This window comes from Lampris incognitus, chromosome 13 (assembly GCF_029633865.1).
Source record: "Lampris incognitus isolate fLamInc1 chromosome 13, fLamInc1.hap2, whole genome shotgun sequence".
NCBI classification, from domain to species: Eukaryota; Metazoa; Chordata; class Actinopteri; order Lampriformes; family Lampridae; genus Lampris; species Lampris incognitus.
This window is the reverse complement of record NC_079223.1, coordinates 5,399,921-5,423,773: the sequence shown is the minus strand read 5'-3', so window position 1 is coordinate 5,423,773 and position 23,853 is coordinate 5,399,921. Positions and strand designations below refer to the sequence as shown.

General features: G+C 47.4%; 1 protein-coding gene across 2 annotated transcripts in view; it reads left to right on the top strand.

Moving 5' to 3' along the window:
- lmbrd1 (LMBR1 domain containing 1) overlaps window positions 1-22,780 on the top strand; it is a 136,585-nt gene extending 113,805 nt beyond the window's left edge. Inside the window, exons 15-17 of one of the 2 annotated variants that reach the window (XM_056291954.1) lie at window positions 16,465-16,556; window positions 20,770-20,867; window positions 21,376-22,780. In XM_056291954.1, the coding sequence (XP_056147929.1) occupies window positions 16,465-16,556; window positions 20,770-20,867; window positions 21,376-21,475 (290 nt within the window). In that variant the 3' untranslated portion in view covers window positions 21,476-22,780. Of the gene's footprint in view, window positions 1-16,464; window positions 16,557-20,769; window positions 20,928-21,375 lie in introns of both variants that reach the window. The other variant, XM_056291955.1, reaches the window with a different exon arrangement.
- The last annotated feature ends 1,073 nt before the right edge of the window (window positions 22,781-23,853 follow it).

Sequence of the window (23,853 nt, the reverse complement as noted above, 5' to 3'; positions counted from 1 at the left end):
GAGGTGCCAGACTGTCTGAATATCAGTCTCCACAGTCCACTTAGCCAGCGGCGTTCATCCCGACCAGCCAAGCTTGCGGAGTTTTCAGCTGTTGTCAAAAAATGTGATTGTATCGCATCCGTTTTCAATTACCCCTGTGGTTTTTTGCTTCTTCTTTTTTTTTCTTCGGCAGAGCTATATTTTTAAAGCTATATCCATGAAGGCAGAATAATTAGGTGACTTGCTGATATGTCTAACTGGAAGGGCATATTTATTTTGCACCAGGCGTGGGGCCGTGTGGCAGACAGCACATTATCTCCATCATACAGAAATTGCCCCGCCGGTTATCAGCACTCTGTTGCTATCCAGTTGAGAATTTTAACAAGTGCGGGTTATTTAGCCTCATTTCTCCCCAGGTATCTCACCATCAACCCGTGGGGCTCAGCTGTGTGGTCACCTTACCGGTTTGCTACCCGCAGTGTGCAAGATCGTCAGAGAGGGGGGGTTTGAAATAAACCAAAGATGGAATTAGACGGCGTAACAAAACAGTATTTCTCTTGCACTTAATCTGTTATTTCTCCATTGTGGCTGCGCAGGTGTTAGCGATGTGCTCAGCAGACACAGACGGCGTTACCGCCGAAGATGACTGCAGACCGAGATAATTGAACGTTTCCACAGGACAGTTGATTGCTATTAGTGCTCATGAATAAGGTCATTAATCTCAATAAGGGTCTCGTAATACTTCTAATCAGCTGATTGGTTTCCAAAAGAAGGATTGTAGTTTGAGAAATCTAGATTCTTTTTTTTTTTTGTTGACCCCCCCCCCTTCTTTTTTGTCTTCTTTTTTTTACATTTTAATTTTTTTTCAAATTTTCGCCTTTTTCTCCCCAGTTGTGTCTGGCCAATTACTCCGCTCTTTTTTTTTTTTGAGCCGTCCCGGTCGCTGCTCCACCTCCTCTCTGCTGATTCGGGGGGGGGGGGTGTGCCGACCAACCAGAGGAGGCGCTAGTGCAGCGACCAGGACAAATACCCACATCCGACTTCCCACCCACAGACACGGCCAATTGTGTCTTTAGGGACACCTGACCTTTAACCCCCTTGTTCTCCCCAATTGATCTTGGCCAATTACCCCTCTCCTCTGAGCCGTCCCCGTCTCTGCTCCACCCCCTCTGCCGATCCGGGGAGGGCTGCAGACTACCACATGCCTCCTCCCATACATGTGGAGTCACCAGCTGCTTCTTTTCACCTGACAGTGAAGAGTTTCACCAGGGGGATGTAGCGCGTGGAAGGATCACGCTATTCCCCACAGTTCCCCTCCCCCCGAATAGGTGCCCCGACCGACCAGAGGAGGCGCTAGTGCAGCCACCAGGACACATACCCACATCCGGCTTCCCACCCGCAGACACGGCCAATTGTGTCTGAAGGGATGCCCAACCAAGCCGGAGGTAACACGGGGATTCGAACCGGGATCTCTGTGTTGCTAGGCAACGGAATAGACCACTACACTGCTGGTACGCCCCAGACATCTAGATTCTGAATCCCACACAGAAAGTGGTTATCTACATATTGTTTGTTTGTTTTTTCCAAAGACAAGAAGGTAATGACAGGGTTTCATATGCTAAGAACAGTGTTGTCACTATCAGTGGGAACTACAGCTGAACCCTCACCCAAAACCCGACTCAAGTGCGAGGTGCAAGGTTTATAGAAGCTTCGACCCATAAAAGGGGATGTACTTAAATTGACTGAATTTGCATAAATGACGAGGTCATTGATAAAAGCAGATAGCATTTCTTTGATTTGGCTCAAAGCAAAGACTTTACTTCAGTTCGAGAGAGTTGCTGATGGACCAGAGCCACTGAGCCCCAACATGGATGCTTACAGTAACATTTGTTTAGCTGCTTGTCTTAACGGGTTTTTGTAGGTTAAAAAATAATGATTCTTTGTTCCAACCCTCAGCTATGGTCATGAGCTTTGGGTAGTGACAGAAAGGGTGAGGTTGCGGATTCAAGCGGCTGAAATGAGTTTCCTCCGTAGGGTGTCTGGGCTCAGCCTTAGAGATAGGGTGAAGAGCTCGGACATCCGGAGAAAGCTCGGAGTAGAGCCGCTGCTCCTTCATGTCGAAAGAGGGCAGTTGAGGTGGTTCGGGCATCTGATCAGGATGCCTCCTGGGCGCCTTCCTTTGGAGGTTTTCTGGGCACGTCCAACTGGGAGGAGACCCCGGGGTAGACCCAGAACTCGCTGGAGGGACTACATGTCCAATCTGGCCTGGGAACGCCTTGGGATCCCCTAGGAGGAGCTGGAGGGTGTTGCTGGGGAGAGGGACGTCTGGAGTGCCCTACTTAGCTTGCTGGCGCCGCGACCCGACCCCGGAGAAGCGGCTGATGAGATGAGATGAGATGAGATGAGAGAAAAATTATGTCAAAAAAGCACATTTCGGTGTCCGGGTAGCGTACACTTGGATCGTCTTTCTGAATCCCCGTGTTACCTCTGGCTTGGTCAGGTGTCTCTACAGACACAATTGGCCATGTCTGCGGATGGGAAACCGGATGTGGGTATGTGTCCTGGTCGCTGCACTAGCGCCTCCTCTCGTCGGTCGGGGCGCCTGTTCGGGGGGGGGGGGGAGGACTGGGGAGAATAGCGTGATCCTCCCACGCGCTACATCCCCCTGGTGAAACTCCTCATTGTCAGGTGAAAAGAAGCAGCTGGCGACTCCACATGTATGGGAGGAGGTATGTGGTAGTCTGCAGCCCTCCCCAGATTGGCAGAGGGGGTGGAGCAGAGACCGGGACGGCTCGGAAGAGTGGGGTAATAATTGGACAGGTACAATTGGGAGAAAAAAAACCCCAAAAATGGAAATATCTTTGTGACTAGACGCCGTGCGGTGCAGATACCAAGGCTGGGCTGCATACTGTAATATTTCAGGTTGGAAGTTGATCTGATGTGACAGTTTGAGCAATACGAAACTGGACCAAACTGGAAGATGTTTTTTCATAGTACCAGCACGCAGGGGAGTTGTGTCTTTTTCAGAACATCAGTGTTATATCTGTGGTCAGTAATTCTATAACTGGCTGGTTGAGAAGATCTTTGCAGGGCGTGAAGTTGCTTTGACTAATTGGATTTGTACTCAGAGCTCATAAGGAGGGGTATGAATCTCTGCACTGACTACCTACCATCATCATTCTGCAGTGCCATTTTCTGCACACCAAAAAGCCAAAATGACTTGTTGCCAGTCACTGGGGTGTTGCCCATTTTTTGACAGAATTTCCACCGTTTCCCTTGACCAGCTACGGTACTTGAGCCCATTTTGGCTACCTTGGCCCTCCTGACAGCCGTTGTACAGCCAACCATGAAGTGGGAGGAAGTGTCCAGCAGAGAAAACACATGCGACTAGGCTGGGTTGCAGTGAGCAGCTCAGAAAGGGATATATGGCGAACAGCTTGTTAAATTTCATTTGGATGGTAAAAGAGTAAAATCAATATCCAGCAACTTTTTGTTGTGTAGGATAGAGGCCGTCAGTCGTCTGGTTTACTGTTCTGTATGTACAGTTTATAATAACCGGTAAGAGAAAAAAGGTAGAAGTGAATTTAGTCTGCTGTCATGCTTGTCAGCCAGCCAAAGCTCAAGCCCTGTGTTTCATTTCAGTTGTTTGGAAAAATCCCATTGCTGTTAACATTTCATTTTCATTTCAAGCTCTTGTCAGTTTTAAAGCCAAAAGACACCAAAATGCTCTTGGTGAGTTGGCAAAAGTCCTGGAGCTGTTCCACTCCACTGATGGATGGGAGGACACCACACACAAGCCTTGTGTCGTGGCTTACTGCAGATTACTACATTCAGTTTTATTTTTATGCATAAATTAAATTACATTCATTTTTATTTTTATGCATGAATTAAATTTGCAAAAATAAAGCCACATTCATTTGAATGACAGATTGAATGTGAGGATGAACATCCCATAACGTGTTTACTTAGAGAGAGGCACCAGTTTTATGTCTAAATAAAGTTTATTTGCAGGACTTGTGCCTTGGTTTTAGACTACTTTGGCTTGCAGAGTCAGGTTACGTATTACATGTTGTTGTCCTTTCGCTCTATAATAGACTAGCAACAAGTTAACTGCAGTGCTCATGTAAGCCTGCAGCTTGCCATAGTGAAGGTGTCACTGACATTTACTGTGGTCCAACCACAGAAGCTTGAATCAGGTCATCTGGACACAAGGTTTATTGAGAGAAACGTTTCATCACTCATGTTTTGAGGGGTTTTTTTTCTTTGTTTTTCCCCCCTTTTCTCCCCAATTGTACTTGGCCCATTACCCCACTCTGCCGAGCCGTCCTGGTCGCTGCTCCACCCCCTCTGCTGATCCGGGGAGGGCTGCAGACTACCACATGTCTCCTCCCATACATGTGGAGTCACCAGCTGCTTCTTTTCACCTGACGGTGAGGAGTTTCACCAGGGGGACGTAGCAGGTGGGAGGATCACGCTATTCCCCCCAGTTCTCCCTCCCCCTGAACAGGCGCCCCGATCGACCAGAGGAGGCGCTAGTGCAGCGACCAGGAGTCGAGTTGATCATAAGTCTCAACTGACTGCAGGTATCCCCACCCTTATAAACAATACGGTGGCATAACGACCGAAACCAGCGACCAGTTTCATATGCATATTACTGTGACCATTAACTAGAGTTACAGTGGCCATGTGTCCTGTTCACGGAGGATTGGGGAATGTTTGCAATCACAGATTTATTGGCTTCTACACCAATTGATCTGCTAGTCAAACAAAATTAGTGAGCTATATTGTGCTGATTGACCAATCAACATGCTCATATGTGTGTTTTCTGCAGGACATTAACAAAATATTGATATTATCTAGCCATGACCTGCTTACACAGACGGGACAGCCTCACACAGCTATAGCTATATCTGGCTAAACTAATTTGACTTCTGTACAGAGTTTTTTTCAAATATTCTGTCACCATCTCAACCAAAGAACACATCAAAAAGTTACGTGAGTATATAAGAGTGAGTGTTTGTGAAGAGTCAAGAGGACTGGGAGGGAGTGGCTATCCACAAACCATCTAACTATATGGAGCTCATCCTTTTATAAGGCAGATTTGGCAATTTAAACTTTAGAATTGGCATGGCATACATTGAGCAAGTAATCACTTATCTGGGCTAGTACGGTTTTTACAGTATTAGCCCGGTCAGCTAGAGCCCAAAGTGTCTGCTCCAGCCCTGACTACGAACGTATTGACTGTTAGATATTCTTGTTTAGCAATACTATACTAAAGTGAAGACGAACATCCCTTTCCATGTCACCTTTCTCTTCCAAGTATCCCATGTAAAGTTTATCTGTCTCCGTGCTTACATTTACGTTGCTTACATTCCATTTCTGGTGTGGGAAGATGGTGGCGCAAATTCATGTTTGCAGCAGCCTCACCCAGTACTGGTGTGGGAAGATGGCGGCACGGATTCACATTTGCAGTGGCCTCACCCAGTACTGTCCATGCAGTGTCTTTGTCCACGTCTGCGTCCAAGTTTGTGTCTTCGTTTGATGGCTGGGAGAGCTGGCACTGGATCGGCTCGGGGAGCTTGGTCTGCTGCATCCTGTGGTTCCAAGGATCACAGCCCTGACCAGAGCTGTGCCCAAAGAGGAAACACTGAAGGCGGTCTGACAGGACACGGAAGCAGGGCAGGCTAAGCTAACTGCTTGTCCATGCAAACTGGCAGTTCCGATAACACCAAGGGCAGTCTGGCGGCGGCCTCGCCTAGTCTTAACTCTGTTTTTGGTGTTGTCATGTGGAGTGTGGGGAGATGTGTCGAAGGTGTCTGGCTGGGAGAGCTGGTGTTGGATCGGCTGGGGGAGCTTGGTCTGCTGCATCCTGTGGGCCCAAGGACCACAGCCCTGACTGGAGCTGCACCCGAAGAGGAAACACTGAGGGCGGTCTGACAGGATGCGGAAGCGGGGCAGGCTAAGCTAACTGCTAGCCCATGCAGACCGGCAGTTCTGACAGTCATCCTGGCTGGCGTTCGTTCTCCTGGATGTGTTTGGATGTGTGTGTTCTTGTAGTTTTTGGATGTGTTCTTGTCTTTGTGTTGCACTGCTGTGGGCTGGGGGAAACCATGTTTTCATTTCATGTGCACAAGTGCATGAAATGAAATGACAAAGTGTTTCTGACTCTGATTTTTAGACATCTCTGTCATGCATCTTAACTATGTCACGGTGTTGCCACGTCAGTGTGTTTCTTAATGCTGACAGTGCTAATATTCTGCAGCAGTAAGCATAGAGATAGTCATTGTTGATGTAGTTGCATGGGTTAAAAACATAATTTGACCAACAAAAGAACGGGGGAGTGGGGGACTGTGGTGAGCTGTGGTGAGCTGTGGTGTCTTAAAGCAGTGGATTTTTGCAGAGCCTGGAATGACGTTTTAATCATTTCCTGCCCATTTCACACTCATGGTCATCAACTTTGGTGTTATGTTTTTGCTAACCTGCATTCAGTGTTTGTTGAAGAGACGGATGTGTGCCTCGGCACCTCCTCTCTGGATGTTGTCGAAGAAGAATGGAAACAGGCGTGGGTGGTAAAACGACCACTGAAGGGCACCTGTTTGTAATGCCCATGCCTCAGGTGTGACACTGGGTTAACAGAAAGACAGGGCAAGAGAGGGTAAGAGCCAAGCCCGTGACTGATTGGCCGCTGGATCACAGTGGAGTAATGGCACTAACATCTTGGTGAGCAGGTGCTGAGTGCCGTACCCTCCATTATCTCCTCCGAGGTCATTACCAGACCATTTCTCATTTACACGGTGTAAAGGAGATGAATTGACAGGAGTGTATTGCACTGCCCTCACACAGCCTCAGTCTGCAGGCCTTTGCCCTCAGAGATTTTACACATGGTACGAAGATGTGGAGGGACTCGGCTGGTGAGTTTAAGAGAAAAAAGAAGATGAATAAATGTACTGAGAGGTATCCTGGGCTTTCCGTATAGCATTTCCCCTGCCATTACCGTTATTAGTTGGCCCACCTCCTGATCGTGAATACCCAGCCTCTAATCATCAGCGAAAATCCCACTTCTGACACCAATGTAGCGAATCCAGGGGCAACCAGGAAGTGAACCCGGGTGTCCCACATCATCGGTGACTGCGCTAACCAGTCTACTAAAAGGTCTGACCTGTTAACCAAGGGCTAGTAAGTCTACACATCCGTGGTCATTACACCACCCGCCTCCTTCGGGAAGTGCGTCCCCGTGCTTCAGCATATCAGCTCCCTCACGCCTCTGGGCGCATGCGCTTCTGATGGCCTCATGGTCTCACCATCCCACTTCTGACACCAGTGTAGCGAATTCAGGGGCAGCTGGGACGCGAACCCGGGTCACCTGCACCACGGGCGACTGGTTAGCGCAGTCGCCCGTGGTGCAGGTGACCCGGGTTCGCGTCCCGGCTGCAGCAGATTCCCGGCTGCCCCCTGAATTCGCTACATTGAATGAAAATTAATGTTTTCATTTTCCGTGAAAAGGAAAGCATACGTGTGCAGCAAAAGTTTATCTCACTGTTCCGTGGAATTACAGCTCAGGATAATGTTCTGTTAGCTCGCTGGTTATTGTTTTGCCCGTGAAACGTGACGTCGTCTCATATTAAACCCAGGCAGGAGAGTTGCAGCGCCGTTGGCAGCACAGATGTCACACGCTGTCAGGTGTGTTGTTGTTCACCGACCCGCGGTGGACGTCTTCCAGCACGGTGACGACAACACGTCATGTTTCATGTCCCCGTTCATTTTCTCCAGAGATCGCTTTACTTCAGCAGTTTGACGTCTCAACAAGTTGAACGATAGCTCATTGCGGCACAGGGCTACTCTTACTTTCATACCATGTGTTATGTTAGAGAACACACGGTATGAAACTAGACTACTCCTATTTTTATACCGTGTGTTCTCTGACATAACACATGGTATGAAAACAAGACTGCTCTTGTTTTCATACCATGTGTTATGTCAGAGAACACACGGTATGAAAACAAGGGTAGTCTTGTTTTCTTGCCATGTGTTGTTTTAGAGAACATAACGGTGTTGTTGGACGGTAGCTGCAAATCTGCAAATTTAGCAGTTTTCATGACACAAATAGAGTGTATACAGCATGTTGTACCCCGCTGAGGCTTGTGGAAGCTCAGTCTTCCTGGTCAAATGAAGTGTTTTCCAAAGCCTTTGAAAATGTAATGTTTGGTTACAAAGTAGTGAAGTAATAATGATTTGTTCACTTCCTGTACAGTCAGTTCCTTTGCAGATATTTGGTTTCCGCCTGACAGTGTCGATAATTACAGCATTGAGACAACAGGGGAGCTCAGGACTTCTTGGGTTCACACTGTTGTAGCTCTAGCGGGAAAACCTGAACTAGTCACTTTAAAACCTTGCACCGGCCATCCAGGTAGCATAGCGGTCTATTCTGTTGCCTACCAACATGGGGATCGCTGGTTCAAATCCCCGTATTACCTCTGGCTTGGTCGGGCGTCCCTACAGACACAATTGGCCATGTCTGTGGCCGGGAAGCCGGATGTGGGTATGTGTCCTAGTCGCTGTACTAGCGCCTCCTCTGGTTGGCCGGGGCGCCTGTCCGGGGGGGAGGGGGAACTGGGGGGAATAGCGTGATCCTCCCACATGCTACGTCCCCCTGGTGAAACTCCTCACTGTCAGGTGAAAGGAAGCGGCTGGCGACTCCACATGTATGGGAGGAGGCATGATGGTTGCTGCACCCCTCCCCGGATTGGCAGAGGGGGTGGAGCAGCGACCGGGACGGCTCGGAAGAGTGGGGTAATTGGCCGGGTACAATTGGGGAGAAAAAGGGGGACAAATGTTTTTAAAAAGTTACGAAATGTAATTTGAATAAACTTCTTTAATTAGTGTTTTGGCTTATTCCCCATCTACCTGGTGTCTCTGTGTAAATGCTGCATTGGCAGGTCGGCTGAATCTTAAGTGGGTGTAAACGAGTCATGTTTTCAAGTCGTTAAAGGCATATCAGATTTACTTGATGGCCTTCAATCTCAGCGATGTACATCATGCTGAAGCGTATTGTTTCCTCACTATGGTCTGGTCGTCTGTTTCCTAGCAACAGGCAGGTTTCCTCAGCATTGTTTCGGAGAGCTACACAGCTAAAACGGCTGTGATGTTATCTGCTGCCTGGGAGATTTCAGGTGCTCCCGCAACACACGACTCCCCGCTGTCCCAACACTAATTAATTCTGATGCCCACCGCATCATGGGGAGCATCGTCAGACTGCTCAGTAGTCAGTCAAGGATTCCCCACTTTTTCTACAACAAAAAGATTAATCTGGTACGCTGCAGACCCCCCCCCCCCCGCCTCAGAGTAGAGCAGCAGTTTAAGGTATCTGTTTGTATATGTTAAGGTATATGTTTGGTGATCAGTGTTGTGTCAAGGGGCCTTTATGGTCTCGTGGTAAAAGTAATCATTCTTTGTCATTGGGATGAGGAAGAACCACATTTTACCTTACCAATGGAATTGTGGTCAAGAATCCCACCATTTTTACCAAAAAAAATTCCCGCTTCCGGTGTGGGAAGATGGCGGCGTGAATTCATGTTTGCGGCGGCCTCACCCGGTACCGTCCATGCAGTGTCTTCGTCCGCATCTGCGTTTTAAGTTTTGTCTTGGTTTGATGGCTGGGAGAGCTGGCACTGGATTGGCTCGGAGAGCTTAGTCGGCTGTGTCCTGTGGGCCCAGGGCCCACGGCCCTGCCTGGAGCTGCAACCGAGGAGGAAGCACCGGGGGCAGAATCTGAGAGGAAGCGGGGCAGGCTAAGCTAACTGCTAGCCCATGCAGACCAGCAGTTCTGATAACACCGAGGGCGGTCTGGCGCGGCCTTGCCTGGCATAGACTGTGGTGTTTTTGTGTTGAGTGGCTGGGAGACCTGGCATTGGATCGGCTGGTGGAGCTTGGTCTGGTGCATCCGGTGGGCCCAAGGACCACGGCCCTGACTGGAGCTGTGCCTGAGGAGGAAGCACTGAGGGCAGACTGACAGGACGCGGAAGCGGGGCAGGCTAAGCTAACTGCTAGCCCATGCAGACCGGCAGTTCTTACAGTCATCCTGGCTGGCGTTCGTTCCCTTGGACAGTGATTTTTTTTTAATTTCTTTATTTTTTTTGTTTAGCTTAGATACACGCGTTAGTTTGGATGTATGTGTTCTTGTAGTTCTTGTAGTTTTTTGGATGTGTGATTTTGTCTTTGGCCGGAGGAAACGATGTTTCCGTACCTGAAATGAAACGACAAATAAAGTGTTCCTGATTTTGTTGATTTGGATAATAAATTCAAAATGTCGAGACCTTTTTAAAACTGAAATATATAGTCGGTTTGTGGTTGAGCTCAATAGTGTAGATTTGAAGGCATGATGGATTGTTTGTTTGCGGGAGATGACTGGTGTTTGTGCAGCGTGCCTGCTTGTGTGTTAGCTGGACATTCATGTTTTGATGGGGGGAAGTCAAAGTGATCAGTATTTTCACACTGACTTCAAATATGAACAAACAATTGCATGATACACGTTGTGGTGTGATGGCATCGATGAAACTCAACAAACCATCGTGTGAAACTAAAGTCATCTTTTTATCCTGTATTCTAGTTTCCCCTTCATAGTCAGTGAGAACTGCAGAACGTTTTACCCTTCATCTCAGTGGTTCGAAGCTAAGTTAGAGGCTACGTTAGAAGCTAAATTAGAGGCTGAAGGTTCAAAAATAGTTTCGCCGGAGGAGTGTCGGCGTCCTCCGTGGACCTCTGAATGCAGGCGGTCCATTTCTCTCCCCGTAAAAGGGATAAAGTAAAAGCGTGCATGTCCGAAAGAGTGCTTTTTGATGGAGAAGCATTCAGAATGCACAACTGTGTGTGTGCATCTGTGTGTACATGTGTGTGTTTGTGCACGGACTCAAAATGCATGTATTCACGCGTTAGTGTTTGCGTCAGGATGCGGGGGACAGAAGTTATCCATAATGCATTGTGCTACGCAGCGCAGCCCTCGCCTCGGTATCGCTGAAGGTGAAGTTTCCTGCAACCCGCAAGCTGCCCCGTGCTCTCGTCGGGCTACGGTGGTGGTTTCAAGGTGAACTGGGTCAGTAGTGTACACGGTAATATGTTTAGGCAGACCACTGTTGCGAACCATCTGCGGGTCCCGTTCTGAGCCCCGTAATTCAGGTGAGCAGCTGGAGGGCTACAGATGGCTGAGGTGCTGCAGGAGAAGAGCGGAGGCACGGGGCGGATGATGGAACTGCTCCTCCTATTATCTGTTGGTCTTCCAGAGGCAAACGCCGATCCCCGCTTACAGCTTTACTGCTCCCATGGGTACCCGCAGCTCCCGAGAACCGGGTGTCATTTGCTCGACGGTAATTTCAGCGGCAAGGCTATAGCTGGAAATCGTCTCATGAAAAGAAAGAGAAACACCGTCGCTTTAAACACATTGTCATGCCGAGAGAAGCACAATTTGATCAAACATTCATGTCTGCTGAGCTTTCAGCATATTAGCGGTAACAAGTGGAATCGGCAAAGCGAGCTGTGCTGTTTCAGCGGACCGTGGCCTCGGTGAGCCCGAGTGTAATTGCGGTGCTCATGTGGTCCCGGCTGGAGTGAGGAGCAGCGTGAGAGGAGCAGCTCAGCAGGGTCGGTCTTAATGCTCCAGATGGCTCTCTAACACAGCCAGACAGTGCACGTCTCTTTCACTTCAGCCTCCCAGTCCTGCGCTCCACCCTTCTCCGCTCCATCTCACATACGCCTGATTAGCGGCAGAGCGTCCCAGGTTCAGGGACCCCGTTTGTTTGTCCTTTTCTTCACTATCAGACCAAGTCGCGTTCATGTAGATGTCGGTGGCCGAGCTAATAACCACGCCGCTGACCGGAGAGAAACGAGCCGTTCTCTTCACTGCACCACACAAAACGCCGTCGCACAGCCAGCGAGGATGCATATCACACAGTTCCCACATCTGATGTCATCTCTGTTATCTCCAGCAGGCCGTCGCCTGGGGAGGATATTGCATTTGGTCGTGTGTGTGTGTGTGTGTGTGTGTGTGTGTGTCTTATCAAGTTGAAGTGCTAGTCAACCTGCTGATTGTGTGGCAATTTCTAGTTACACACACGTTCCAATGCGATGCGATTCTCCACAGATTGAATCTGTGGAGAATTCAACTCCACAGACCAGTCTGCAGCTGAGCTCACACACTACTGGACCTGTCAGCCCTGTACGTTTTGTGCACAGTTATGACTGTATGATCAAGAACCTCTCGTGGTTGCGGCGATTCAAAACTTTGGAAAATCGTTTGTCCTCGGCACTGCCGCTCCCTTTCTTCATTCACTCTCTATATCGCTCGACCAACGCTGCTCTCTGTCACTGCCTGATCGGAGTCAACCATAGGTGTGAGTCACGTGTGTCCCGGGTCGTCCTCTGTGTGGAGTTTACATGTTCTCCCCGGGTCTGCGTGGGTTTCCTCCGGGGGCTCTGGTTTCCTCCCACAGTCCAAAGACATGGAGGTCAGGTGACTCGGCCGTACTACATTGTCCCTAGGTGTGAATGTGTGTGTGTGTGTGTGGGGGGGGGGGCTGTGATGGCCTGGCGGCCTGTCCGGGGTGTCTCCCCGCCTGCTGCCCAGTGACTGCTGAGATAGGCTCCAGCATCCCCACGACCCCAGTTGGGATAAGCAGCTTGGATAATGGATGGATGGATGGACATGCGCGCGGTTGACCATCAAAATATTATGTATTTGCATTTGAGTCTTGAAAGTAAATGATTGTGTTTCACAAGCCAGCGACTCGTTCTCTGCTCGTCTCAGCCCAGGAGAAATGGAGGAACACTGGAGGAACCAAAAATAATAACCTCCGTCTTTATTTTCATGACGTAATAATGCCGGGTAAACCATTTATGCTCGTGCATGTGGGACTCACATCTACATTTGACTCAGATCGGGCAGCCAAAAGTTATTTAAAGAGTTATGATGATCCAAAAAAATGCGAACGTTATAAAGGAGCAACTTCCCCTAGTTTACAGTCAAAACAGGAAGTGTTGCATATTCTTGTCGCTGCCTGATCTGTGTAAAAGTCTGATGAAGGCTGGAAGAGCGCTGGTTTTTCCGTCCGTGCGTCTGCTGCTAATCTGCATCCTGCTGGCCTTCAGCCTGGCCGTTTTGGAGCACAGTTGTGACTGTATGATCAAGGACCTCTCATGGTTGCGGTGATTCCAAACCTTTGAAAAACCTCTTTTATACCACAGTTGAGTGCCGCCCCCTCAGCCGGTTGGCCTAGTCTGAGCACCGGAGGAGGGAGCTGCGCCTTGCAGGGAGCCGCACTCTGCTGAGTGCTCTCCACCAGTTATTTTTACTTTTTTAACCGGTCAACGCTTTTCCAAGAACTTTATTGAGTACTTTATTTAATACTTTATGTATTCATGTATTATTTCTTATGAGAGCCAGGTCAGTATTTGTGAGTGAAGGATAACTGTGTCCTAAAGTTATACATAAGAGACAATCGATTCACATTTAGGATTTCATTTTATATAAGTTACGGAGCATCTTCACTGACAGTACTGCAAGAGTCGGACAATTCGGGCTCTGAAACAGTGAAGGGTTTCCTAACGGACGGTGTCTTGCGTGTTTTACTGGTGGTGGTTAAAGGTTCATCTTGACGGGTATCACTGGACCAGCCCAGACCTCAGGATGAACATATGGGAATCCCTACGTTGAGTGGTGTGACCCTTTCTCGCCAAGTGTGCAAATTTCCACACCCACTAACCGGTCTGAAAGCGGGGCGAGGCTGCCAGCCGTGGCTGGAGCCAATGTCCGAGGGGCGGCACTGGGCACATGTCACCAAACACAGTGTACAATGTTGGACTTACAACCGCCTGCAGCACAAAACAAAAACAACATGGATTTCTCCTCACGGTCATTTACAGTTACAATTATATTTTACAAAGTTCCATATGAGGAATATGGATGATAAAGTCTTAACATAAGGATATCCATCCATCCATCCATCCATCCATCCATCCATCCATCCATCCATCCATCCATTCATTCATCCTTCTATCCATCCATCCATCCATCCATCATCCTAATCAGTTATCCTGCTCTCAGGGTCGCAGGGATACTGGAGCCTATCCCAGCAGTCATTGGGCAGCAGGCGGGGAGACACCCCGGACAAGACGCCAGGCCATCTCACACACACACACACACACACCTAGGGACAATTTAGTACGTCTGATTCACCTGACCTACATGTCTTTGGACTGTGGGAGGAAACCGGAGCACCCGGAGGAAACCCACACAGACCCGGGGAGAACGTGCAAACTCCACACAGAGGACAACCCAGAACGACCCCCCAAGGTTGGACTACCCCGGGGCTCGAACCCAGAACCTTCTTGTTGTGAGGCGACCGCGCTAACCACTGCGCCACCATGCCGATCCTAAAACAGATTAAAATGATCAATAAAACCAATAGTGAGCTCTGCAGGTGGAGGTGAGCCATATGTGCAGGCTGATGACGCTGGTGAACCACCCTGCTCCACAGCTCAGTTTAGTAAGATGCTCCTTCTGCAGGTAGTTATGGTGGACACATTCTGCAGACCTTCTGTGGTGGTGCTTAGATGCCCACATGGTGACGATTGCTGTGCTCCTTCAGTGAGGTCACAGACTACACGGACACACGTGCCGTGACCAAACGCTGCAGTATTAGTATTCCTGTCGGAGCCCGCCTTTCAGGGTTCCTTTTAAAGCCTCCGTGATGGACTGTTTTTCAATCATTCATAGGCCCTCGTAGACCATAAACTGTCATATTTAACCATCAAAGTGTGTCTGGCTGCCATCTCAATGTGCCACGCTGCTGTACTTTATGCTTTCTGTGGGCCAACCTATGTATATGTCAAGTGTACGCCGTCCAATTCAGTTACATAACCAAAGTGTCCCGGCATAGGCTCTGTCCTCTACTGTAGAAGGTGACATTTCTTCGCTTTCTCTTTCTCCTGCGTTGACCTTGACACTGTCAGTTTCTGTCTCTAAATCAAACCAAGAAAATCCGACCCGTACAGTCTTTACTGCAGACCGTAGAGCAATAAAACAACAACATGAGCAGAGGTGTGTGTAGTTTAAATATTGACTGCATGTCTGCAGGGAGGGCAGAGCTAGCATCAGCATGTGTAGCGCGCTTTGTCTTCACACAGGACAATAGGACCTGCAGTAGCGTCACGCTCCCCCTTCAGGGATTACAAACAGAGTCTGTTGTGCTGGGCTGCTTGTTGGTCACACTTCCCCGGCTGGCGCATTGTGTGTGAGACACAGCTCATAGCGCACTTTCTTACCAAACTGAGGGAGGGTGGTGCTTTCTTAACAGACCGAGGGAGGGTGGTGTTTTCTGACCTTTGCATTTTTCAGCGTGGAGCGCCGGCGTGTTACATGTCGTGTTATATGCAGGCCTCCATAAAATGCAGCATCTGTCAAAACCCATCCGTGGATTGAGCTGTGTTCACACCAACACTGGCACGGAGTCCCTCTTTCCAACAGAGTGGTTGTGGGGGCGCCCGGGTAGCGTGGCGGTCTATTCTGTGGCCTACCAACACGGGGATCACGCGTTCGAATCCCCGCGTTACCTGCGGCTTGATCGGGCGTCCCTACAGACCCAATTGGCCGTGTCTGCGGGTGGGAAGCCGGATGTGGGTATGTGTCCTGGCCACTGCACTGCGCCACCTCTGGTCGGTTGGGGGGGAGGGGGAACTGGGGGGAATAGCGTGATCCTCCCATGCGCTACGTCCCCCTGGTGAAACTCCTCACTGTCAGGTGAAAAGAAGCGGCTGGTGACTCCACATGTATGGGAGGAGGCATGTGGTAGTCTGCAGCCCTCCCCGGATCAGCAGAGGGGGTGGAGCAGAGACCGGGATGGCTCAGAGAGCAGGGTAATTGGCCGGATGCAATTGGGGAGAAAAAGGGGGGGGGGCCTTTTTCTCCCCAATTGCATCCATTCTTTCTGGTGGAGGGACATGTTACCCCGAGGCACCGTGGCGTGCCCTCGCAGCAGCCACTTTTGGGGCTCTAAGTGACGGCATGGCGCTACGTAACAATGCACAAGAGGTGCTCCGCTTGTGCAATTACAAAGCCTGAGCCGGCAATTGATTTGTCACACGTTATTGCACTCATACTGTTCCTGTGGATAAGCCTTCCTCCACAGTCGGGACCACAGTCACTTCCCATCTTCCTCCGCAGACTGAAAAGCCCATTTCCCCAGGCTACACGTCCACTTCACCCGAACCTCCCCTCCTAACCTCCCCTCTTTACTTCCACCTCATTTTTCTTCCAATACCACCACAGTCAAGCAAAAAAAAGACATTTTATCCCCTTCCGCCGTGTTTGTTTCCACACCGAATAAGGTGTGATTTACAGAAGCTGAATCGCTTGCCGCAGTACAGTATGACCCAACGATTTCAATGGTGTAAGAGCAGCATGAAATAAAATGTCTGTTGTCCTTCTGTCATTTGCAGATGAGTGCACAGTGACCAGAACCTATCTCTTCCTCCACAAGTTTTGGTTTTTCAGCACCATCTACTACTTCGGTAACTGGGTATTTATTGGGGTAAGTTCAAAGTACAATTAAGGTGACAGCAGTGCTTGCAGTAAACAGTATGCATCTAGCCCCTGAATATTTTATCCTTCCAACTTGGTGTCTCTTATGCATTCCATGGCGTTCAGGGTCCACATGCCTACGTCCTCTCTCCAGTCAGAAACCATAATTCACGTGGCCCCTGACTTACACCTAGACTGATTTACACGTAGACTGACTTACATCTAGACTGACTTATACCTACCCTGACTTACACCTAGACTGACTTATACCTACCCTGACTTACACCTAGACTGATTTACACGTAGACTGACTTACGTCTAGACTGACTTATACCTAGTCTGACTTATACCTAGTCTGACTTATACCTAGTCTTATACCCCACTCACTCACTCACTCATCCAGCATCGTCCTTGTGGGCGTTAGCTGCTCGCACTACCTGCCTGATGATGTTGCCCCATCTGTCTCTGTCTCTTATGGTGTGAAAATTTCAGCCATAGTGTCCTGTCCATTCCTTTAAATTGTCCATATACTTCATCCTGGGGTGGCCATGTCCTCATTTACCCTCCATCTTCCCTTGTATGATGTCTCTTGTGAGGGAGCATTTTTTGTTTCGGCTAGAATGCCCAAAGAAGCTCATCTTTCTTTTAAGAATGGCACCATATAGTTCTCGTTTGACGCCGAGTTGTTGAAGGATGCTTTGATTGGTTCTTTTCTCTCGCCAGTTGATGTTTAAGAGTCTTTGGTAGAACCACGTTTCAGCAGATTGTGTTCTATCTTCATCTTTTTGTCCCAATGTCCAGCCTTCTGCCCCATACGTCACAGTAGGCCTTAGTCTTGCCCGCCTTTAGAATTTTTATTTGTAGTTTGTTGGATAGGTCTTTGTCTTTCCAGATATTTTTCAGGTCGATCATTTATATACCTAGACTGATTTATACCTAGTCTGATTTACACCTAGACTGACTTATACCTAAACCGACTTACACCTAGACTGACTTATACCTAAACCGACTTACACCTAGACTGATTTTCACCTAGACTGACTTATACCTAAACCGACTTACACCCGGACTGATTATACCTAGTCTGACTTACACCTAGACTGACTTATACCTACTCTTACTTACACCTAGTCTGACTTATACCTAGACTGACTTATACCTAGGCTGACTTACACCTAGACTGACTTATACCTAGACTGACTTATACCTACTCTTACTTAGACCTAGTCTGACTTATACCTAGTCTGACTTACACCTAGACTGACTTATACCTAGACTGACTTATACCTAGACTGACTTACACCTAGTCTGACTTACACCTAGACTGATTATACCTAGTCTGACTTACACCTAGACTGACTTATACCTAGTCTGACTTATACCTAAACTGACTTACACCTGGACTGATTATACCTAGTCTGACTTACACCTAGACTGACTTATACCTAGACTGACTTATACCTACTCTTACTTACACCTAGTCTGACTTATACCTAGACTGACTTATATCTAGTCTGACTTACACCTAGACTGACTTATACCTAGACTGACTTATACCTAGACTGACTTATACCTACTCTTACTTACACCTAGTCTGACTTATACCTAGACTGACTTATACCTAGTCTGACTTACACCTAGACTGACTTATACCTAGACTGACTTACACCTAGTCTGACTTACACCTAGACTGACTTATACCTATTCTTACTTACACCTAGTCTGACTTATACCTAGGCTGATTTATACCTAGTCTGACTTACACCTAGACTGACTTACACCTAGACTGACTTATACCTAGACTGACTTTCATCTAGACTGACTTATACCTTGACTGACTTATACCTAGTCTGACTTACACCTAGACTGACTTATACCTAGACTGACTTATACCTAGTCTGACTTACACCTAGACTGACTTATACCTAGACTGACTTATACCTAGACTGACTTACACCTAGTCTGACTTACACCTAGACTGATTATACCTAGTCTGACTTACACCTAGACTGACTTATACCTAGACTGACTTATACCTACTCTTACTTACACCTAGTCTGACTTATACCTAGACTGATTTATACCTAGTCTGACTTACACCTAGACTGACTTACACCTAGACTGACTTATACCTAGACTGACTTTCATCTAGACGGACTTATACCTAGACTGACTTATACCTAGACTGACTTTCATCTAGACTGACTTATACCTAGACTGACTTATACCTAGACTGACTTACACCTAGACTGACTTATACCTAGACTGACTTATACCTAGTCTGACTAATACCTAAACCGACTTACACCTAGACTGATTATACCTAGACTGACTTATACCTAGACTGACTTATACCTAGTCTTACTTACACCTAGTCTGACTTATACCTAGTCTGACTTATACCTAGTCTGACTTATACCTAGACTGACTTATACCTAGTCTTACTTACACCTAGTCTGACTTATACCTAGTCTTACTTACACCTAGTCTGACTTATACCTAGTCTGACTTACACCTAGTCTGACTTACACCTAGACTGACTTATACCTAGTCTTACTTACACCTAGTCTGACTTATACCTAGTCTTACTTACACCTAGTCTGACTTACACCTAGACTGACTTATACCTAGACTGACTTACACCTAGACGGACTTACACCTAGACTGACTTATTCCTAGACTGACGTACACCTAGACTGTACCAAATGTCAGGGTCCATTAGGAGGCTGTACCAGTTTCATCTGTTGTTTGAGGGGAGAAAACTCTCGGTTTTAGACATCATCACTGTATGTGAGGGGGTAAGTCTCCTTTAGCAGCCATAATACTGACATGTCCGTGTGTGCGTCTCTGAAATAGTTTCTGCCAGTGGCGTCACTGGCGAACAGTGCATGAGCATCAAACCTGACTTCCTGATTTGCTGATAGGCTGCATCGTATAATCAAAATCAGAAATAAGAAAATATGATGAAATGCAGGAATCAAAGGTATGCACAGTTGTGTGAGAACATGTGAATAACAGCGCTACATGTTACAGCTGGAGGTAGCGCCATCTTCTGAAACAGTGCAACCTATCTGCAGACCAGGAAGTACGTTTCTGCAGTCAAGTCAGTTTTATTTGTATAGTCCAATATCGCAAATTACCCATTAGCCTCAGGGGGCTTTACAGCAACACAACATCCTGTCCTTAGACCCTCACATCGATAAGGAACAACTCCCTGAAAAGCCTTTAACAGGGAGAAAAAATAGGAAGAGACCTCAGGGAGAGCAACACACGGACTGCCTGCAAATGATGTCACAACATCGGCGCTGTTTCAGAAGGGTGTTCTTCATAACAGCTGTTAATGGAGTCTTAACCTTAAAATATACTGTATGTTCTGTAAATATGGGGTTTTTTGTTTGTTTTTGTTTTTTTGGATTTTCCTCAGTTTTTCTCCCCATTTGTACTTGGCCACTCTTCCGAGCCGTCCCGGTCGCTGCTCCACCCCCTCTGCCGATCCAGGGAGGCTGCAGACTACCACATGTCTCCTCCCATACATGTGGAGTCACCAGCCTCTTCTTTTCACCTGACAGTGAGGAGTTTCACCAGGGGGACGTAGCGCGTGGAAGGATCACGCTATTCCCCCCAGTCCCCCCCCCAAACAGGCGCCCCAACCAACCAGAGGAGGCGCTAGTGCAGCGACCAGGACACATACCCACATCTGGCTTCCCACCCACAGACATGGCCAATTGTGTCTGTAGGCATGCCCGACCAAGCCGCCGGTAACACGGGGATTTGAACCGGCGATCCCCGTGTTGGTAGGCAACAGAATAGACCGCCACGCCACCCGGATGCCCCATGAATATGGTGCTAATGTTGAAAATCATGTTGTTTCCCTTTTATTGTGCTGCACGTTGTCTGTCAAGTGAAGTATGACATCACACCAGCGAGGCTCGAGAAACTTTTCATGGGACAAAAGAAAGACACGTTGTTTTAGAAATCTGATCTTGCTCCTCAGTTAAGTGCTGATAAATCTGCTCCACCTCCCAGGACCATTTGTCCGTTTGTGCAGGTTGTTATCATGATTCAATTCGCTTTAACACGACTGATTTTAAAAAAAACAACCTGGCAACACAAAACCGGTGTCATCAGCAAAACGCTGTATAGCTCCTTTATTCTGGACTCGCGGATGTGACGTCAGGATCGACCGCCATCCCTTAACGTGTGGTTTTAATCCCAATCCTCAGGTTTTCCTCGTGGGTCTGGTGGTGTCCTGCTGCCGAGGGAAGAAGTCGGTGATTGAAGGAGAGGTGGATGCTGATGACTCGGACATGAGTGATGACGAGTATGTGCACTGAAAAGACTGACACGGAGACGTCCTCACTGTATCTAGCGGGGCTTGCAAGTAATCCCCCCCCCCCAAACACAAATCAAGGAGTACATGTTGTTTCTTTCACCACCGGTGATAATTGGGCGATTTTAGCTTGGTCTTGCCCACCTCAGCCTTGTTCGTGAGCCCCCCCCCCCCCCCCCCGGCCCCGTCGTGTGACCTTTTAGATTGCTTGTTGTGTCTTACTTGACCGGTTGTGTTGATGACTTCGGGGTTTGGGGAGTTGATTCGCACCCCGATCCCCGCCGTATGAGCTGACTCCCGCGTATCAGTGACTGCAGCGTCCCAGACGGGACACAAATTGGCCATTTTTCGGGCGGAGCCGCTGCCGCCGTGCCGCTGAGCAGAAGACACTCCGCTGAGCTGAGGAGTCACCGCGGTGGTATTTACTACATCTAAGCTGTTTTCAGAGTGGTTGTGATTGAAAATAAAATTGGTCTTTCTTTTTTTCTTTTGTTCAAAGAGTGAAATTCTGCTACCAAAGCAATAAACCAACTGGAGTGGAGTCTGTCGGCAGGAAGGCACGCTTGTCTTTCAGGGTGGGGTCTCTAACACGACAATAACAAGACCAAGGAAACAAAAGACCTAAACGGTTTTCAGAAGCAATATTCTATTTATTTATTTAGTGGGGTTTTCTTCTTTTTTTGGGGGGGGGGGTGGAAACTCATTACTTCAGTTGCATCCTACAATAATGCATTAATTAATTACTAAACATCAACACATTGAGTTGCAGCATATTATTGTCATGTAATAATAACATTTTAAAGTGGGGACGCCATCGTCCACGTGTGTGAGTGGATTCTGGGGGAAATCTCCCAGAATGCACCTCAGGCGACACTGATGCAGCTGGAGAGCCGTGCCGTGCCATGGCGGAGGTGTGGTACCTGACGGGTGGGGTTCAGCAGAGCTCCTCATCTCCCCCCCCTCCCTCTCCATGGGCGTAGCCTGGAGGAGTGTTTGAGGAGGGTTAATACTCAGTAGTGCGGCGTTGGAAGGAGCACCGGTACGAAAGAGAAGCTACCTGTTGTTTGCGGTGGACTGAGGGTTTTTGACGTGGCTTGGTTTGTCTGGCGGGTCACCACACTGGTGGATTCACTGCTGTATTTCTGTTCATTTGCTCAGCCGTTAGCTGTTGTGCAACTGCGTGTTACTGTACTTGCGTACTTGCACAGTGTTTCGACTATGAAAAGGACCAATTGTCATGTTTTAAGGTCTCGCTTCTTTTTGACGTGAAGCTGAATTGGGGTTAATAGGTTTGTCCCGTTGTGTCCTGAGTGCAGAATGAATTTAAAATCAATTATTCACGAGAGGAATGTCATCCGCTTTTAACTGAGGAGGAGGTTTTCCCTCTGCGCTCAGGGTCGTTGGTCTTTGGCTTCTTAACATTACTGACGGTGACGCTCTGCTTTTCCCATGTTAAATGTTTGCCGTGTTCATTTGCTGGTTTTATGTTTTCCTCACATGGATAGACTGAATGTAAGATTAAACAAAATATGTGTTGATTTAAAGGAGACATTAACATTGTGTAATGGCAAGTTAGAGCCACATTTTTGAATTTCAACCATTTTTATTTGGGAATTGAAAACTTCTGTCTCACACATGTTCGTTCGTTGCTGCTGTTTCTGCGATACCAGGCCGAGACCCACAAGCTGGCCAGATTCAGACCCAACCAGGCAAACTGTGATCTGTTTTACTCGTCATTGTGTTTAAACGCTTTCTTCTTAGGTTGCTTGAGTTACGGTGTCATGTGCTATGCAAGCCTTAGACTCTCCATCACATGTTGTTTGACCTGACTGGATTATTAAACTGCAAGGTTGTTCTAATCTGATATAATATGATATAATTTCATGTCATGAAATAAAAATGAATTCAGATATGACGACACCTTTGTTTTCTTACAGAATAAGTGGACACTCGTCTTTTAATCTGTTTCTTTCCACTCCTGTACAGGATATAAAGTGATGGAGGTGTCCATGTATAAAGGATATAAAGGGCAGTGTTGTAGTAGTAGAACATCTCATCCCAACTTCTCACAAGTTTACCCAGAGTGTAGTTGGCTAACACGGGCATGTCGCCTTTCTACTTGCCTCATATTTTTATTGGACCAGTATCGGGCTGCACGAGGAAACGATATGATTGGGCAAAAAAAATCTGAATAATGATTATCTATGATAGTATGGGCTATTTGTGCGGTAATTACATTGAGCATGGTGCGGTTTGTCCATGCTGCACCTTTACCCACCACTTCCAGTCATGCCCACAACAGGACTGATACCTTCAGATGTCCACAGCAAGGTAATACTGCAGTTTACAAGACAGTCACTCAGACAGCAGACCAGACATTTTAAGAGAGGAACAACAAACATTATACAGAACTCAAATGATGGGTCTTACAGTGTCATTTTTATGGGTACCGGCACACGTTGGCATTGAGGGAAAGGAAGTAGCAGATAAGGTTGCAAAGAAGGCTACAAAACATAATGACACTGATGTGGTAGTTCCTTTAAACATAATGACACTGATGTGGTAGTTACTTTAAACATAATGACACTGATGTGGTAGTTCCTTTAAACATAATGACACTGATGTGGTAGTTACTTTAAACGTAATCACACAGATGTGGTAGTTACTTTAAACATAATCACACAGATGTGGTAGTTACTTTAAACATAATGACACTGATGTGGTAGTTACTTTAAACATAATGACACTGATGTGGTAGTTCCTTTAAACATAATGACACTGATGTGGTAGTTACTTTAAACGTAATCACACAGATGTGGTAGTTACTTTAAACATAATCACACAGATGTGGTAGTTACTTTAAACATAATGACACTGATGTGGTAGTTACTTTAAACATAATGACACTGATGTGGTAGTTACTTTAAACATAATCACACTGATTTGGTAGTTACTTTAAACATAATCACACTGATTT